Raw genomic sequence first — 17,860 nt, 5'->3', positions numbered from 1 at the left:
GAGGGCATAGATGTTCTCCACGGAGCCAGGAGGCGTGACTGTCCAGGAAAGGCTACAACGGGATTGCACTTGCCTTGAGTAACGATAATCCTTGAAGCAAATGGAAGCAAATGGGTTTGCGGGCTCAGATCGGATGAGGGGGCTTTTCCTGATTTTAGTCGAGGGACATTTTCTCGTACGTTTGGTGCCCACGGTAGCCGACGTACAACCATCGCTTGTGCGGATTGTCCCTGGCCGCATCATGATTCACAATGTCGAGAACATGCGAATGTCATGCGCTTCTGAGACATTCAAGCGGGAGCGAGGCGGGACATGGCGGCGTTTGCACGCGCTCATCACCAATATGTTCCTGTGCTGTGCGTGCGCGGCCGACGGCGACGTGTCAAGGTGCAATTCGTAGAGTCATCTCTGCTCTGTCAATACAGGTACCTGAAACCTCGCTTTCGCTCAAGCGCCTGCTCGAATGTAAGGCCTTCCAATCTTGCCGCTTCCTCGATCCGCTCGCGTTTGGCGCCCTTGAGGTCCTCGAGCTCGTTGCGTTCGAGCTGCTGATTCTCGCGAATCAAGAGGCAGCGAATGACTGCCGCGAACACAACGAATACCCTGAACACAACTCGACCACAATATGTATTAGAGCTCGACTCACCGAACGCGAGGATAGTGCTGAACGACAGGCACGCGATCCCAATATACATCGAAGGATGGTAATCGGGGCCCCATTGCGATTGCCACGTGTACGAGCTAATGCTGTAACAGGTCCCGAGCGAAGAGATCCTTCAATCGGACGCGGAAACGAGGGCATACAGGGAAGTAGGAACGCACAGGTTTCCCATATTGCCGATGCCATTCACGATGCCGATGGCCGCCGAGCGCTTGGCCGGAGGGCGCGGTATGGCGTTGGCCACCCAGACCGCGGTGAGTGCAAAGCCTAGTCAGGGCATGCTGTGCGTTAGCAAATACGAAGACGGGTCGACGAGGAAGATGAAGACATGCCGGAGTAGCCAGCGGCCATGAGGAACATGCCGAAGTATCGGGCTCCGGTGGAGGTCGTCGAGGCGCCGATGATGTACCCCACCAGGACGCCCCACCAAGGCCAGCAGTGGTGGAAGAACCGCTCTCCAGTCTTGTCTGTGTGCGATGTTGTCGATTGTGCGGGACCGCATCGCGGAAGATCTCGACATACCAGCACTCCAGGCATTAACCGCACAAACAATGGTTGCATAGATCCATGGTGGGCTGAAGGAAAGCGTGGCCATATAATGCGTCAGACTGAGACACTCAAGGACCAGCTGGTTGAGCTGAGGCTTACGCGCAAAGCAACAGAGAAACCGTCGTCGAGAAACCCAGGGTAGCCGAGATGCTAGTGGGTATTACAACGTTAGCACGGGGGACGAGCTGTCATGACCACTTACGTGGGGAAGAAGTTGATAAAGCCGAGCCCCAGCAATTGCGAACAGTTCATAATAGAGAAGATGGCCACCTTCGGGTCTTTGAGCGCTTGCACAAGGCCGGTCCATGCACTATGGTCGCGCGGGGTTCGATGAATTGACTGATAAGTTGGCTAGCGCAAAATTCACGTACGTGTCGTGCGCGCCATCCTCGTCGGCTTCACCGGTGTCTTCAGCGAGACGGACCTGCGCAAGTCTCAGTTCGGCAGGCGTCAACCATCGTGTGTTGTGGGGCTTGTAATAGATCAGATTCCGAGACATTCGGGACAAAGGTACCCTCTCACATAATCTGGGAGAACGAAGCTTTGCAGGTGCGTTTGAGCGGCGGTGAGCTTCCCGCGAAGAGAATGTGACAGCGACCCACATGGCTAGTATTCCGATAGATATGGAGATCGAACCCTGCGGGGTCGAGTTAGCTGTCGTGCACACTGTACCGGAGCTTCGCAGGAGAACAGACCTCGATGAAGAATAGCCTTCCGAAGAGCTTGGGCTCAGCCTGTTGTGGAAAAAGGACACCGGTATGACGTACCATCGCCATGCCGCGATTCCTCGCTTTCCTTGCATGCCCGAGAGTATGCCGGCGGCCATCAGCTGCAGAGGCAGAAATGAAACTGCTGACATCGGTGCTCACGAATGTGACGTACGTTTCCGAAGGCATTGGAGATAAGAAGACCGCCATAGATGACGGCCGATCGGAATGCGAGCTCCTAAAGGTATCCGATATGAATCTGTTTCACGCTGAAAGATGGAGACTTTTCGCACCTTGCGCGTATACCAGCGAGACAAGAGATACATGGCACCTGGATAGAAGGCAGCCTATCGCTCAATGAGTTCCTTCATCTCTCGGAGTAGAGTATGATGACCTCAGGAAATCCGATGGCGATCCGGCATAAAACGATCCCGGCATAATTGTGGGTGACCTAGATTAAGTCATGAGAATAGTTGGATGTACAGTGATTGATCCTTACGCCGGTCAAAGCACTGGCTAATCCCCAGAGGATCACGCACGCAGGAATGTAATACGAAGGGCTGTGAGAAATTTTCAGTTGCATCGCTCTTAGTTCTGAGGCTGAGCCATACCGCGCGATGCGATTCAGGATCTACAATGTTAAATGGCCGATACTCATTCACCACACAACTGTTAAGCACCGACCATATTCGAAGGAATTTGTGCAGGGACGTATGATGCGCATAAGACTGCCAGTACTGTCGAGTATTGGATTTGTGTTAAATGCAAATCTTGAGTAAGTCCTTGTAAGCGCGCCGAGGAGACCGCACTCCGCTGTCAGGGAGGTGTAAGTTCCAATTGCAATTTGGGTATCAGCGAGGACCTACGTCAATGTAGTTCATTATGAATATGACGATGATGGTCGGCATGAGTCTGAGGTCCAACTGTCGGACGAGCCTCCGTTCCGCGGCAGGCCTCGCATCTGCTGAGAGGAGCTCACTGTCGCTCTCAGTAACCGAGACATCCGAGACCTGCTGTTTGACGATGGAGGCCACCTTCTCCTCGACGCTGTCTTCGCGGCCTTTCGCTGACATCGCTGACAAGAAGTTGCACGCTGCAGCGCGAGCCGAGGGGCGAAGTAAAATCCGCGTTGCTTTCGACCTACACCTTGAGAGCTGCAGCACTCTGCAACGGACATCCGACGGACATGAAGCCGTGTCTTTCGCTAGGGCCCGTGACTGTCACTTCGTCAATCGGCAGACATACGGAATGGAGCTCTCTTCTCCGCTGTATTCATAGCACTTCAATTGAGGGTGCTGGCTGAGAAGTCATCTGACATTGGCTCCGTGGTACAACCGCGTCGCCTTATCTCCCAGCCCATCTTCGCGAGGCTGCACGGACCGAGCACCCCAACAATCTTCCTTTGCTGGACCTGGACATGGGGAAACCTATGAGATGATGCGTGTGCAAGCATCAGCCTTCGGACGGAATAACCTCACCGTGCAAAGTTGGCGAGTGATAGCGATGCCGTATCTCCTTTCAACAGTCACACACACACACATGAACGTTGAAGAATCACAGAGCCGCGCCCAAGGTTGAATGCGAGTGAGCGGTACGGTGTAATGTGTAGCGACTGAGGTGGAGGACACTGGGGTTGCGCACATGGCTCCACATCACGTGGTTCCAGATTCAGATCTGCGCTACCGCCGCTCGACGTGCGCACGTCGTGGCCCGGTAATTACTTGGACTCGACATTTTCAGCCGACGCGTCTGCTGCCGACTCACGCTCTGCCACCTCGTGTCTCATCGTTTGCTACGACTGTATTCAACTCCTAGGCCGCTACGGGAACATCAGGGACCGCAATCAATGCGAGCGTCGTATTGAAGCCCAGAGCATCAATCTCAACAATACTTGGCTCACGGGGGGACAGACACGCTTCAGTGAAACTGAATTTATACTTTCCCCGCGACCTGGATACTTGAAGCTTGAAGATCAGAGAAGGAGGGATAGCCGTCAATATGTTGGTCGGTCGCCATACAAGAATGGACTTCATGTCGGCTCTCTCTAGGCTGGCCAGGCTTTGTTTCCTGGGATACGTCGTGCTTGCAGTATTATATACGACGAACTTCTACTTGCTATCCCCATTACTGGCACTATCGCACTCAGCTCTCTCGTCTTCGGTATCTCCTTGGTCACAGTTCTCCGTTTCGTTCGAAGACAAACCTCTCGAAGTAGCTTCCAAGCTCGGCTCTTCCAGAGAAACCGGCCTGTCTCTCCCTGTAGATTTCTCTGACGCTCTCTGGCCAGAAGACATCTCTTCCTCTGCGGAGCCGTTCATCTTCCCTATCTCTGAGCTCGTCCACCGACTCGGCATGGACCACGCGACTCGAACATCCATCCACGAGGCGACACTGCTCAGCAAGGCATTCGCAGGTGCGCTGCACCCAACGCGCGTAATCCCGTTCTATTACCGTGCGACTGGCTCGGCGGGCGCGGACGATGTCACAATCACGACGCTCGTGACGCGCAACAGATTCAAGGTATTCCGCCAGCTCGTGGAGAGGTACCGCGGCCCCATCTCGGTACGGTGCACATACCCTTTCCGTCTCATGCCTCGCTCGCCTCGCTTCCCCAACGCATCCGTCCGTCGTAGCGCTGCAGCGCCTGCACGCGCTCTACATGTCCTCGCCGCTATTCTCAATGTACGTCGACGTGCATCTCGCGCTGTCCCCTTTCGCCGCTCTGCGCACGGTGGTGGCAGCGACACTGCGGGCGACGACGAGGGAGAGGGAGAGGGCGGGAGGCAGTTCAACGTCTGGAGGAACGTCGCAAGGCTTTTCGCAAGGACCGAGTTCATCATGATGCTAGATGTTGATTTCGCCGTCTGCACGGACTGGCGCGGCGCCTTGCAAGAGGCGATTACCTCGCGCGAAAAGGAACTCCGCACACGCCGAAGAGGACAAAGAAACTATCGCGCGGCGATGTCATGCAACGTCTCAGGGAAGGTCGTGCCGCGCTCGTGGTGCCTGCGTTCGAATATACGAACCTCGCGGACGGAGTTGATCAGAGGACCTTCCCGACAGACAAGGAGGTAAGTGGTTTGCCACGATACGTCTTTGTCGGCAATTCAAACATTCGGTAGAGCCTCCTCCGCTTGGCACAAGCTGACCCGCCGAAGATCGCCGCGTTCCACGCGATGTGGGCCGCGGGGCACAACAGCACCGACTATATGCGCTATTTCTCCATCCCCCGGGAAGCGGGGAGGTATTCCGGGTAGCGCAGTACCAAAGCGCATACGAGCCCTATGTAATAGTGAGCAAACGGGTGTCTTGGTCGGTACCATGTCATGCATTCGTGCTGCAGTCGCTCAATCAGTCATCACTCTAGGTGCGACGAACGCTTCACGGGGTACGGCGCGAACAAGGCGGCGTGCCTGTTCGAGATGTACCTCAGCGGTGTCTCGTTCTATGTCATGGCGGACCATTTCGTCATCCACCAGACGCATACATACGAGGAGGCTGCGCGCCGAGAAGAGGTACGGACCCTGCATATGCCTTCCCGCACGTGTCGCTGACGGACGTGCGTTTGCAGAGGAAGTATAACCGCAAGCTCTACGCGGACTTCAAGGAAGAGGCTTGTCTGCGGTGAGTCTGGAGTGCACGACAGGTAGTATCAGGTTCGAGCTATGGTCACGTATGCAGGTACCTGTTCCGATACGCCCACGAGGGTGTATTGCATACGCCGCGAGGTTTCAATGTACAGGAAGAATGCAAGAAGCTCAAAGGTGTCGCGAGGATTGCTGCCCAGGTGAGGCATGCCGTCCGATGATCTTCGGACATCACTTGAAGCGCACACAGCTTCTTGAACATGAACTTAGGGCTCAACAAAAGTGATTGGGGATGCGAGGTATTCTGTCTGTGGCGAGCAAGTTCTGTGATATGCCAGACTGTTGTTTCATTAGCATCGTGAACAAAACTTAAGCAATGCATGCTCAGACATGTTGGTCTGTGAACAATACCGGGCACTGAGTAGCATCATGATGACTCCATACTTTGTTGGAACTTATACCCTCCTGCAGGACTGGGATATATACCTGCTAGCGAACCACGCTGCCTCGGTTGCAGCGTGCTCAGGACTCTCCCTACGCTCCGAGCGAATCCCGCGCGCAGGCACTGCATATCGCTGCATATCGCCGAGTCGCCGCGGAAACGTAACGCTTCAGCTGCACGTGACTTCAGGGGTGGATCGAGATCTGCGGATTAACCGGCGGTCGCCGAGCCAGATGGATCGGGGTGCCATCCTTTCGGGGAAAACCAACAAACGCGCTACTTGTATTGGGAGCGTTGACCCTGACCAACATTGTATAACTTCACTCGCAGCGGTCTCCTCTGCTCGCGCACATATATTCCTTCTCACTTCAACGTCTGCTCTGTCAAAGCATGCCTTCAAATCTCCTTGAAGATCTCCCTATCGAACTATTGCTCACCATCATCAGTAATCTGCCGCTTCAGTCACTTCATCGGTTCTGCAGAGTTTCCAAGTTTGCCAATCACATCATCTCCAGCAATGAGGCGCTTGTGTATCGCCAGACTGCTCTGCTGCACCGGTATGTAGACAGGGCCGACACCATCGACCCACCGCGCACGGATTCCAGGAATCCTACGTACCCGCTCGTGAACACAACGTCATGGAAACAATACTGTAAGCGGCACACGATCGATATTCGACATCAAATAACAACATATCATGACAGGTCAGCTATGCCTGGACTTGGATCGCAACTGGGCCGGTCAAGGGGAAGTCATTCCCAGGACCTACTGCACGAAGAATGCAGACGTCCACCGCGTTAAAGTCGACGAAGACCGCGGCTTGCTATTCACTTCTCACGAGACCGGCGGAATTATCGTCACTGACTTAGAGTCTGGGGAGATACTGTGGACTTTACCTCAGGTAGACACTCAACTCTGCCTTTCACACACAGCCGGGCTGATTACAGGTGCACAGAACTACGTGCGGACACACGCACACCTCGAATATGACAACGGCTTCCTCATATTCGATCGCTTCGACAGCGACAAAGAAGTCTGGCGTCTGGCCACTGACTTCGAGCTCTGGCAAATACCTGCCTCTGCATACCCAGACAGCCCGCAGCGGATCGCCTCCCTCTTCGCCGAAGCTCGCTACAGCACCAACAACCGGGGACACCTCAGTCCCTGGGCACTCTTGACCACCACCCAGCCCACGTTTGCGTATCGGTTCGCCTACCCGACCCTGATCGTCATGTCTATGGACACCGCCTACCTCTGGGATATCCCCACCTCGACACTCGTTCAGACCATCCGCGACGCGGAGGAGCCGTTCACGCACAACGATGGCGATGGCGATGAGCGCAGCACCATCTCGTACGTCGACGTGAGCGCGCGGCACATCTTCATCTGCGGCTGGCACGAACTCCGCATCTTCAACCGCTCTGACGGCACGCTCGCGCTGCGCATCCCCTCGCAGCCGACCTTTGCCAATACGCGCGTTCTGTTGTCCCACGAACGGCGGGACGCACCGACGGCCATCGTCCCCTCAGGGCAGAAATTCTCCCGCCTGCCCGGCCGAGCACACTCCCTCTTCCGTCCTTCGTCGCAGGTGATACTTGCCATCCCGCCTCTCCATGCACTCGCTGACGCGTCGTTTGTAGCACATGCCTCACGGTGTGGCCGCCACCTCGTCGCGATGCTCGCCGACAACCGACTGCTTCTCATCGAGGATTTGAGCGCGTCGTGCGCAGCCAGGTCTCCCTTGTGGACGCCGCGCTGGAGGTGAACATCACCCTCCCCGAGAACGCGATGTTCATCGGCGTCTATCTAGCCTACGAGTTTGGGCGCGTCAGCGTCGTCACGGTACGTCCCCATTAGCAATCCAGATGTCCTCTCCCTAAATGTACTCCCCCCACGCAGACCTCGGGGTGTACGTCTTCACGCTCGACGCGGCCGAGCACCTGCTCATAGACCCGTCCATCCCGCCCTCGCGAAACAGCCTCTCCCTCGGGCTCATCCGGCCCTCCCCGTCTTCGCCCACCTCCCGCCCGCCTCCTCCGTGCCACGGACGACCTCCTTCCGGAACCTCGCAGCGGCGTACCTCCCGCGGCTCCGCAACAAGCACGTCCTCATCAACCTCAGCTGCCTCCAGATGTCCGCGACGCGGCTGTACCTCACCTGGGACCGCCGGCGCGCAGACATCTTCGAGCGCCTGACCGATGCGGCACTGGGAGGGCTCAGTGCGGGGGCCGACGACGGGTGGCGCTTCGACGTCGAAGCGGACAACATGGACATGTATGACGACATGCTGGAAGACGAGATGACGCTCCCGCCGGGCCCCGTCATGGAGCTGCATGCAGGTGAGTCTGACTGTCCGCATGACCGGGCCTCAGCTAACTTGACGGACCGCCCGACCTTGCAGAGTTTGGCGCGATCGTGATGTGTTTAGACTTCAGACCGCCTGCTGTGCGCACCCTGGACCCGCCAACTGCAACGGGGACGGAGTAGAGTTTGATGCACCATGCACCATGTAGATGTGCTCTATCGCGTGCACTGTTCATGTAACAGGCGGTTTCATCGACCAACCGCGAGGGTGTTCAGAGAGTGACAGATTTGAAATCGGCCGATCGACGCTCGACTGGAAGCACACTGGACCGAGTTCCCAGGTCAAACGAACGATCGCATAGATTGACCGGTGGCCAGCGCTGTATTTACACAGATGACCTCTAGCCACCCTCATTGGCTGAGAACGAGCCAATCAGGGTGAATACATAACACGCTCAACTACATACCATGAACTGCGTGCATAAGTACATGCTTTTGCCAGTCTGCTATATAACCAGCCATTGCATTCACAACCCCCCAGTCAACGACTGCACACCACGCCCAATACACCATGTCTGTGAGTATCTGTCCTCCTTACGTATGCGTGCACCCGACAACTAACTGAGCTCGCAGGACAAAGCTACCTGCGCTAACGTCCAGGCCAACGGCGGCTCTTGCAGCTACCCCGCATGCGGCTGCACCGACCACCAAAGAGCAAATGAACCGTCGTACACGCTAGCTTTGGGCTCGAGATGGTGCGCGCTCATCCTTTCGAAACGCTTGGTTATGCTCATTGAGCTGAATGTGCAGCTGGTGACGATCGCTCCTGACTCCCATGGAATGGGCTGGTTCTGCTGTCGTACCAATGTATGAAAGCTGCATGCTTGTGTCAATCTCATGACCTTCGTCGACATGACCATCGTCTCGTGCACTCACGAGCTCACTGGGCCTCACGGCATGTAGGAGATAGTCAAGGAACAATCAATATCGATAGAACAACACCGGGAGCAAAGAATGGTATAGTCTCCGACATGCCCATTAAAGTCATCGCGTTAAGCCACAAAAGTCAACATAAATACCGTCATAAGTCATTGCCATCTGCGTCAGCGTCATCAAGCGATCGTCAGTCATGTCGCGTCGTGAATACTCATTTCCAATGGAGCACCGGGCGGACCAGGAGAAAAGGGAGTTCTGTGCGGTGATGTTGACGGCGACGACGAGTCCCGGCCAGCAGCCAGTGCCAGCGGCGCCGGAAGCACGATCGGCACGCCGCGCGGGGTATATCGAGTTACACGCCCCGGAGACGTGGGCGACATGGGCGCCGACGGTGCGGGCACAGGCGACATGGGTCCTCCAAGGGATCGCCGCTTCGGCTCATCAGCGCGGGACGGACGACGCGCTCGCGACGACGCAAGCTGTCCAGGCGGACTTGACATCCTGCGTTCGCGCACGCGGTTTAGCATTCCATGTACCGAAGCACCAGGCCCAAGCGCAGCGCCCTCCGGGACACCCTGTAAGTTGGGCTCCTTTCTCCGCGGCCGCTCCGCCCTATGCTGCATCATCCTCGGCGATGTCACCACCGGCGACACCGCCTTCTCTGGTGGAGCCGGCGCCGACTCAAACACAGGTGCATGCACCTTATCCACCGTGCGTGGGACCAGCATGGGCTCCGCGCCGAGGCGCACTTGCGTACGATGGGACTGCGAAGAGGACGGGCCGGTGCTGAGCTGCTCGACGGATGTCGTCGGCTCTGGCAGGTTCGTGAATGCACGCCCGAGGAAGCTGTCTGAGTCGCGGGGCGAGCGTGGTCCAGACGGCCTGCGCGGAAGCGACCTCGGGCTCTGGCTCTGTGTCTGCACGGTAGTTTGCGAGTCCCGCGAGTTCCTGAAATCGAGCGGGTCGATTGGAGCGCTGGGAGTGTGCACGGGCTTGCGTGGCGGAGAGGCGCGAGGGGGCATCCGAATTGCACTGGGTGGCGAGGGCGGCTCTGGATCAAGCGCAACTAGCCCATGCAACATAGTCAGGGGAGGTGGCTTGCGCGAGCGCTGGCTGTCTCGATACTCGCGGATGGCGGACTGCGGAGGCGGGTCGTCGAGGCTCATCTGTGCGATGTGGTATCCGTGTAGCCTCTTGAATGACTTGGTTGGTGGGCTCGCCGTGTCCTGGGGCGCAAGCTCGGCCTCGGGATCAAGGTCCTTGTCTGTGCTTGTACGCGAAATGCGCGCGTAGACGTCACGCCACCATGCGCGCGTACGCGAGTGGGCTTGCGGGGCATCGTGCAGGCCGACGGGTGCGTACGCACCCGAACTAGGGCGGACCTTAACTGATTCTACAAGCAACCCACGCATGAGCACCCCGAAACTGAGACACAGAAGCACAAGGCGCACCTCGCTTGCGATACCCTCTCGTGGTGAGCTCTTTGTCGATCTGCTCCTCTAGCCCATCGCTCTTCTCCCTAATCCTCCTCGAATGATACCCCATCCCATATGCATACTCATCGCCCAAGCCGAGCCATTGCCTCTCCCCCTCGACGTGCATCACCTCCTCCACCTCCATCCCGACGTCCAACGTCTCCTTCGTCTGCTTCCCACCCTTACCATCTCTCTCTTTACCTGCCTTCCCCTCCTTATGGTCCATATCCCACCTCGACTTGCCGAACACGCCCTCATACACTGCCCCTCTCCTCGCCTGCCTATCCGTCTCATGCCCTCTCGTCTGGCGCGCCATGTACACGCACCCCTTCCACAGCTCCACAAGTGTCTCCTTGAAGTTCAGCGCATGCATGAGAGCGCGCCAGCGCGAGAGACGCGGTACAGCTGGGTCGCGGTAGACGATATAGGTGTACGCCTTGATGTGGAGGAGCGCAAAGAGTGTCATCTCAACACACTCCATGATTGCACCTATCCCCGTGGCGACGTTGTCGGCAGTCATGTACTCGGTCTGCATTGGGGAAAATGCAGTGTCATGATCCAAAGGAGACACAAGGTAAGGAGAGACTCACATCTTTGATCACGTTGAAAGTTTCCAGGACGGAGATGAGAGTAGCTTGCCAGAACGTCAAGAACACTAAGAGGGTCGATGTGAGAACAAAACATAGGCATTTGAGCGGGACTCACCGACGGCCTTGACCGCAAAAAGCTTCAGAATGGGCTTGTGCGGTGCCAGATACTCTGAGATAGGCATGTAGAGCTGAATGAGGCAATACATAGCAATTGTCACCGAAATGGACATGACGACCGTGATCTACCAGACGAAACACGTAAGTGACCTTTGAACATGCGCGAGTACTGTAAGCATGTACGTACATATACATGGCCCCAACCTGGACCCCAAGAATCCTCGCAGTACAGACCGATATAGTTGAGGACGACAGCAACGAGCGTAGTCCTAAGCAGGACGATTCAGCGGATGGTGACGAACAAATGGGAGAGTGCTAACGTGGGTCTGATGACACAGTACTGCAGTACACCCCACTTCATGAGCTGCAAAAAGTACAGGCCGTCCTAGGCGAACTTGAGATCAGACAAGCTACCCAAAATGTAGTCAGATGCCTACCTCTGGCTTCCAATGGACGAACTGCATAGGGAACATCCAGTGTGACGGCGGCTGGCCTCGTCTTCGCGCTATCCGATCATACTCCTTGGAAAGTCCGACCTGACGCAGGACTCCCATTCAGATCCTACGCCAACGCATGACCAAGCAGGCAAGCCTACCTTACGAAAAATCTCCTTCTGCTCCTCAGGGTCATGAGAGAGGTAGTTCAAGAGCAAGTAAAAGAATGACGTCAGGACGAACGCCTCGTAGCAGTCTCGAATGAGTAGGAGTGCAGTGGAGTGATTCTATGTGTGAATGAGAACGGGAGTCTGTTTTGCTAGAACATAGGCAACTGACCCAATAGAGGTAGGAGCCGAACGTAATCACGGCGTAGATAGGAACCATGAGGAGAATGCGTACGGTATCTGCAAAGCATTAGGGCGAATGAAACCAGAGCGTAGACACCTGAGCTCACATCGCTGCTCCCGTTTCTGGACACGACGCAACATTCAATATGAGGATGGAGACGATAGACGAGCGGAACTCACTTAGTGTACCAAGAAAGGTGCTGCCAGATGAGCCAGAAGGACACCAACACCGCCACGATACTGAATGCGCCCGAGACAATCCATCCGATCTATAGGACAGCAGGTCATGGAGGCGGCGAAGTAGAGGGAAGTGGACGTTCCATACATCGTGAGCTGGAAATTCGGGTCAAAGTTAATCATAACCCTGAGCTCCCGTCATTGCACGTACTCGCTAGTTTGAATGAGCCATTCTGTACGATTGGGGGCTCCGGCAGTGCCGTCTGCGGCCAGCACCTCCCGTTGACAATGTTGGACATCTGCGCGTGCTAGAGCAGCCAGGAAGGCTGATTGGCATGCGAACCTTCCGTGCGCAGGTGAAGGGGAGAGGAGCCGAAGGTCCGAGCGACGGCGAGTCGGTGACGACCTCAGCTTGCCAGTGAGCGCTTGAGCCTGCACAGTACTTGCCAGTGAACGGCACAGTGCCAGTGACCGGGTGAGTGCAGGCTATCGGCTGTTATGTAAGCCGCTCGGCGCACGCCGTAGATCGAGATTCCTTTCTGCGCAAACGCAAGTCACGAGACTCGACTAGCGGCATGTCAACTTGAATTCAAACGTTCACAAGTACATATTCCAGATACATCGTGTCAGGTCCTCCGCCTATGTACTGCAACTGCTCGCTTATACGTGCTTCTCACTTCTGCTCACCGCTGCCAAACCCGCCTCTCCTCCTCCCTCGTCTCCAACACCCGCGCGATCTCCTCCAAACCATCCACCACCAAGTCGACCTCGCCGCCTTCCCCGCCCGTCTAATTGATAAGCACTCGAGAGTCCTGACATCTTTGCGTAGCCGCGGTACTCAGTACTGTACCTTAGCGCCCCTTGTGCCAAGAATCCCCAAGATGGCGCGTTAGGAAGGTTGCGTGTGCGTTGAACCGGTTTCATGCTTACACCCTAAGGCCTGGCCAAGCACAGATCAAAGTATGTCAAGATCAAGCTACGTACGCGCAGGTATGTGATGTCCGCTCAGAGTGTCACATCACTCATTGAAGCGAAATCGCTAGGTCCAAGCATATACCGATGCACATGTGCACCGGCTCCTGTACGAGCACCACACTCGCACATATAAATGACACGGATCTGAAGTAGTTCATGACAAGAACTGCCGAATGGTTTGAGTTGACCGTGATGATGATAACTGCAGATTGCAGTGCGCTCCTTGTGCGCGAAAGCAGGCGAGATTCTGTCCGTTGGATACGACTCGTACGAAAGTAGTGACTACGTGGTACGCACACGGTACACATAATCGTGTTTTGAGACCTCATAGTACAGCGATCCAAACTGACGGCACCACTGGGCAGTCACCGGCTGCAAACTAGCCGTGGTGTCTGATCAAGCCCGCCCCAACGTCGCCCGGAGTTAGGTCAACAACGTCCCCTACTCTGACTAGATGGTTCATCGGCAAGTCGATCGCATGCTCGTTGTCCACTCGTACACCTCATCGACGTTCCGGCACTTGTGAAGCGTGCTGAAGTTCGGGAAGGGCACGTCGAACCCCGCGACCCAGTCGAAGGTGATGAGCCCGACGTCGGCGTTGCACATGAGCACCTGACGAAGCATTTCGATGCAATGGTCTGTGAATTCAAATTCAGACACCCGTACGCGTGTTCTCGTTAACCACCCAAGCTAGATCGACGACGCAAGCACGAACGCACCAAGGTGGACACGGTAGAAAGCCGGACGCAGCACGTAATTGTCATCCATCGGTCCGTAGTGGTCAATATAGGTGTGCCTTCGAAGGAGGTCCTGCAGCGTATTGCGTTATGACGGACTCGTGGCCTGTCTACAATTAACGTGGACCTACTAGGCAATGCAACTGGTGACCGATTTCAATGCCAGCCAAGAAGCCTCCGCCGTCTTCGTCACGGAAGCGTGCAATGCTCGGCCGAGCATCCTGGTCCACTTTTATGAGGTCGGACTCGTGGACACGTAGTGGCATGACTGCGTGGTGAGGTTCGCACTTGTTAGCGGATAGGTCAGTGGTTGGTACGTGAACAAAGGCGGCTTACTCTTGTGCGAGTTGTTCAGCGAGATTCTGTCCCATGCGTCGTCGATGGCATCACTTGGCGGACCGCGGTACTTGCTTGGCCAGTCGAGGACACCGTCAAATACCACGTTTGCATACCCGACTGCTTCGAGCGCTGGAGCTGCACCGTTGATCGTACGTGAGTCGCCGGTCTACCATTTTACCGCAGTAGCTTACAGTAGATGGACAGCTTCTTCGTGCATTGGACATCCGCGATTCGTATGCATCGAGGATGATGTGGAGCGACATCGACAGCAGAAACACGTGCAGGATCCACGGTAGCCAGCGACGAAGCTTGACCGTCGCACTGACGGGGCTCGCCTTGTCTTCGTCTGACCATTCTGCAGCAGATGTCGTTTGCGCGAGTAGCGCCTCCGAGTCTACCTCGTCAGTGGCTACGGGGTGTACGCGGGCATGGTCAGGGAGTCCGGGCGAGTGGGGGAAAACTTGGTAGGCCTCAAGGGTGTATGAATCTCAGCTCTTAGACGCTGACTCATCTGAGCAGACCACTGGCATTTTGATGCATGCACGTTCGTACCATCGCACGCAGGTTCTCCGGCGACGCTGCATCCCGGACTGTGAGTACATGCTGGTACGTAGTCGGAGCTGTACGAGTTCTCTGGAATTGATGCGTCCACTGGTTTGGAACGATTCAATACCACACTGGCACGGCCCGGGTATGGTCGCATTTATTCATACGTCCGCGGCGAGATTGTTCTGCATAAGTGGTGTTTAGCCGACTGGGACGCCTTGCATCGCCCGAACGCCGATCATTCGGTGTGTCCTGGTATTCAAGAAGTGGAAATAGCTCCAGACCGTGTTACAGTCGTCAGGGAACACGGAAACTTGCCCCGGGAGACATGTATCCCCTTTTGCTCCTACGGCAAGGTGGCTCGCCATACGGTATGTAATCCACATGTCTGCCGCCTGAGCGACGTAAACTCAGTGCTTTCCCTTCTAGTCAGTCCGGGAATCAATCTACGTTCGGTGTATTTGCCATTCTAGGCATAGCCGGGACTACGTTTCTCGACCTGAAATGGAGCTCGGACTGGCTAATGGCCTTTGCTCCCGTGGGCTGTAATCGCCATTTGTCAAGCAATGCAGGATGGCTCAGGCGGATCGCATGATCACTGCGTCCCTACGCACCTATTTTTACCACTGACAGGGGGATCGAGGCGTAGTACGTGTGTGGCTCGCCCCTCGCCACTGTGCTTCTCAGATTCGCGATGCGGTGGAACCGGGCGCTGTGGATCCGTACGCTTATAGCTTGTGTTGTGCAGCTGTGCTGTGACGAACGCGAGCCGCATGATCGTGATCGGAGTTAAGAGTCACTACGTACTCACATATTCGCAGTGAACACGGCATGCACGTTCATGCCAGTGCCGTTGTGCATGACTCACAACGGCGTCCTTTGGGGATTGCCGTGTCTGAGTCACTGCGTCCGACGACGTCGTTTGGAAAGGTTTGGAATCGAAGGTACGAACATTCAACAAGCCTTTCTACGCTGTATTGCTTCGCCGATATAATCGCCTCCCCGCAGATTGTTTATTCCCGGTGTGAGGTTGGTTAGGAGCCTTTGTCGCGGCACATGCAGCTCGGAGTCGATCTCAATATGACGCCTCACCCGCGGCTGTTCATCTACGGGACGTCCATTATGTGCCATCTGCGGAGTTAGAGACTCTGTGGGCCATCTGAAGCGGGTCGTAGACGTCGGCCGCCTTCGGTACTGGCCGATGTGGTTCAGCCCGGGTCTGTGGTGCAGTACCTTCAGCTTTGTTTACAGGTGTGCTCTCACGAACTCGTGGATGTTCTGGCGGATTTGAAGCGCACAGAAAATATGGGATGCGCAGGTATATAAGTGTCGAGAAATGGTTGAGAATCGCCAGTCTCCTCGGACTACAACGCCCTCTCGCAAGCTCTCAGCTCTGTACAACATGCAGTTCAAGCAGTTCGTCATTCTCGCCGCTACCCTCACGCCGATGGCAGCCCTGCTCGCGACCGCGGCACCTGTTAACGGTGAGTATATCTCAGCCCCTCTCACCAGACCACTGTGGCTCACGAACTGTACTTCGTTTTAGCTCGTGCAGTCGGACGCGATGCGACCCCGCAGTTCAGCTACGGGTACGACCCGGAGAGTGGGAGCAGCATCGAGCGTCGCCAGAGCCCGACGTTCACTTACGGCTATGACCCCGAGAGCGGCGCCGACACCGTAGAGCGCCGTCAGTTCACTTATGGCTACGTCCCGGAGGCGGGAAGCACTGTCGAGCGTCGTCAGGCCCCGACGTTCAGCTACGGGTACAATCCGGAGAGCGGCAGCACGGTGGAGCGTCGCCAATTCACCTACGGCTATGACCCGGAGAGCGGTACCACTGTGGAACGCCGCCAGTTCACCTATGGCTACGGACCGGAGACTGATGGTGAGCTTTCTGCCGATTCTATGATACTGAGCGACCTTTACTAACCATCATTAGGCGACAATGCGGCTTCGGCTCCTCAGGCTGGTATGGCTTCCGATGAATTCCTCGAGATGATACTCTCTGACGTGTCATCTGCAGGAACCTCCACTGACGAGAGCACCCCCGCGGCTGCCCAGAGCGCTGCCTGATTGCCAATATGATAGCACCAGTGGGGAGAGGGCGGAAGGCTTGCTGTCTCGTTCAGGACGGCTGCTCCGGTGACGCCTGGGTCCTTGTCAATTTAACCATATGTTTGGCTCTCCTACCGTCTTTGTATCATTGGCAACTATGCGCGCGTTCGTCCTGTCAAAATGATATGGCCGCGGCGGAGTTTTGCGTGCTACTGGTGTGCAAATGAGTGAATATTGGACTGGTACCAGTGTTTGTCTAGGGGACTCGACTACTCAACGACATCCTGCGCCATGTTGACCTGACACTTCGACTCAAATAATGCATGACAACGGAAGAAAATTCAAGTCGGTGCTAGTCAGTGTCAGGTCCTGAACCAGCGGACCTTCGCCTCTCGTCTCGGCATTGCGTCATAGCTCAAAAGCTGTCTGTCTTCAGGCTGGTCGACGTCACGGTCGCCGCTGGTGGTATATAAAGCAGCCTCGTTTTATGTATGCATGGCGCCTTTCCTCTCTTTTCCCTCCATCGACTCGGACCTCCGCTAGCAATTGCAAGTACTGACACACAGCGACGGCATGTGCACACTCAGTAACGAGACGGGCAGCCACCACCTCAAGGTGCGCATCCTGATATCGAGTCCACGAACGACTGTACCGACTTCTGTACGGGCGCATATACTCAAGCAGGCAGTCGGAGCTCTGAAGCGAACTTCAACTTGCCAGTGAGCCACCTCCAAATCAGGAACGCCGGGCCGCCTCGACGACTACGTGACGGTGTGACGTATTTCGATGATCATCATCTCCGCTGAGACGTTCCACAACCTTCACATCTACATCTACCCAGGCTCCTCCCCATCCGCCTTCGGGGGGTAGAGGGGATGA

The 17,860-nt window shown here is 56.0% G+C and overlaps 6 protein-coding genes across 6 annotated transcripts; 3 read left to right on the top strand and 3 right to left on the bottom strand.

Moving 5' to 3' along the window:
• Positions 1–416: 416 nt before the first annotated feature.
• On the bottom strand, positions 417–2,990 carry B0H18DRAFT_883729 (MFS general substrate transporter; the record flags this gene model as incomplete). Its single annotated transcript, XM_048040992.1, has 18 exons — positions 417–580; positions 647–747; positions 823–928; positions 967–1,128; positions 1,184–1,236; positions 1,310–1,360; positions 1,413–1,520; positions 1,582–1,682; positions 1,733–1,751; positions 1,813–1,847; positions 1,965–2,039; positions 2,093–2,155; positions 2,211–2,264; positions 2,312–2,368; positions 2,417–2,477; positions 2,529–2,548; positions 2,602–2,730; positions 2,784–2,990. 18 exons carry the CDS (start codon positions 2,988–2,990, stop codon positions 417–419), a joined length of 1,566 nt encoding a protein of 521 aa, XP_047888398.1.
• Positions 2,991–3,948: 958 nt separating this feature from the next.
• B0H18DRAFT_1087043 (uncharacterized protein) lies at positions 3,949–5,725 on the top strand (the record flags this gene model as incomplete). The annotated part of the gene is made up of 8 exons (XM_048032126.1): positions 3,949–4,501; positions 4,551–4,651; positions 4,681–4,779; positions 4,863–4,988; positions 5,040–5,095; positions 5,155–5,229; positions 5,285–5,461; positions 5,599–5,725. 8 exons carry the CDS (start codon positions 3,949–3,951, stop codon positions 5,723–5,725), a joined length of 1,314 nt encoding a protein of 437 aa, XP_047888397.1.
• Positions 5,726–5,979: 254 nt separating this feature from the next.
• Positions 5,980–7,687, top strand: B0H18DRAFT_913396 (uncharacterized protein). Its single transcript, XM_048041575.1, has 4 exons — positions 5,980–6,598; positions 6,651–6,847; positions 6,902–7,534; positions 7,587–7,687. Exons 1-4 carry the CDS (start codon positions 6,337–6,339, stop codon positions 7,659–7,661), a joined length of 1,167 nt encoding a protein of 388 aa, XP_047888396.1. The 5' UTR covers positions 5,980–6,336; the 3' UTR covers positions 7,662–7,687.
• Positions 7,688–9,377: 1,690 nt separating this feature from the next.
• B0H18DRAFT_883661 (organic solute transporter Ostalpha-domain-containing protein) lies at positions 9,378–12,628 on the bottom strand (the record flags this gene model as incomplete). The annotated part of the gene is made up of 13 exons (XM_048040989.1): positions 9,378–10,573; positions 10,638–11,190; positions 11,252–11,316; positions 11,367–11,493; positions 11,556–11,637; positions 11,689–11,753; positions 11,806–11,904; positions 11,964–12,089; positions 12,142–12,209; positions 12,250–12,266; positions 12,333–12,421; positions 12,478–12,485; positions 12,541–12,628. 13 exons carry the CDS (start codon positions 12,626–12,628, stop codon positions 9,378–9,380), a joined length of 2,583 nt encoding a protein of 860 aa, XP_047888395.1.
• Positions 12,629–13,287: 659 nt separating this feature from the next.
• B0H18DRAFT_1034076 (uncharacterized protein) lies at positions 13,288–15,048 on the bottom strand. The gene is made up of 10 exons (XM_048030224.1): positions 14,925–15,048; positions 14,583–14,789; positions 14,378–14,515; positions 14,173–14,309; positions 14,024–14,114; positions 13,806–13,942; positions 13,670–13,785; positions 13,376–13,593; positions 13,347–13,354; positions 13,288–13,305 (listed from the first exon to the last, which is right to left on the bottom strand). Exons 1-7 carry the CDS (start codon positions 14,980–14,982, stop codon positions 13,684–13,686), a joined length of 870 nt encoding a protein of 289 aa, XP_047888394.1. The 5' UTR covers positions 14,983–15,048; the 3' UTR covers positions 13,288–13,305; positions 13,347–13,354; positions 13,376–13,593; positions 13,670–13,683.
• Positions 15,049–16,328: 1,280 nt separating this feature from the next.
• Positions 16,329–17,147, top strand: B0H18DRAFT_1135451 (uncharacterized protein; the record flags this gene model as incomplete). The annotated part of the gene is made up of 3 exons (XM_048035589.1): positions 16,329–16,410; positions 16,473–16,811; positions 16,866–17,147. 3 exons carry the CDS (start codon positions 16,329–16,331, stop codon positions 16,997–16,999), a joined length of 555 nt encoding a protein of 184 aa, XP_047888393.1. The 3' UTR covers positions 17,000–17,147.
• Between the last annotated feature and the right edge of the window lie 713 nt (positions 17,148–17,860).

The sequence above is a fragment of the Fomitopsis serialis genome (assembly GCF_022376445.1).
Source record: "Fomitopsis serialis strain Sig1Antser10 chromosome Unknown B0H18scaffold_100, whole genome shotgun sequence".
In the NCBI taxonomy this organism is placed as follows: Eukaryota; Fungi; Basidiomycota; class Agaricomycetes; order Polyporales; family Fomitopsidaceae; genus Fomitopsis; species Fomitopsis serialis.
The sequence above is the reverse complement of the archived record's forward strand: the minus strand, read 5'-3'. Positions and strand labels throughout refer to the sequence as shown.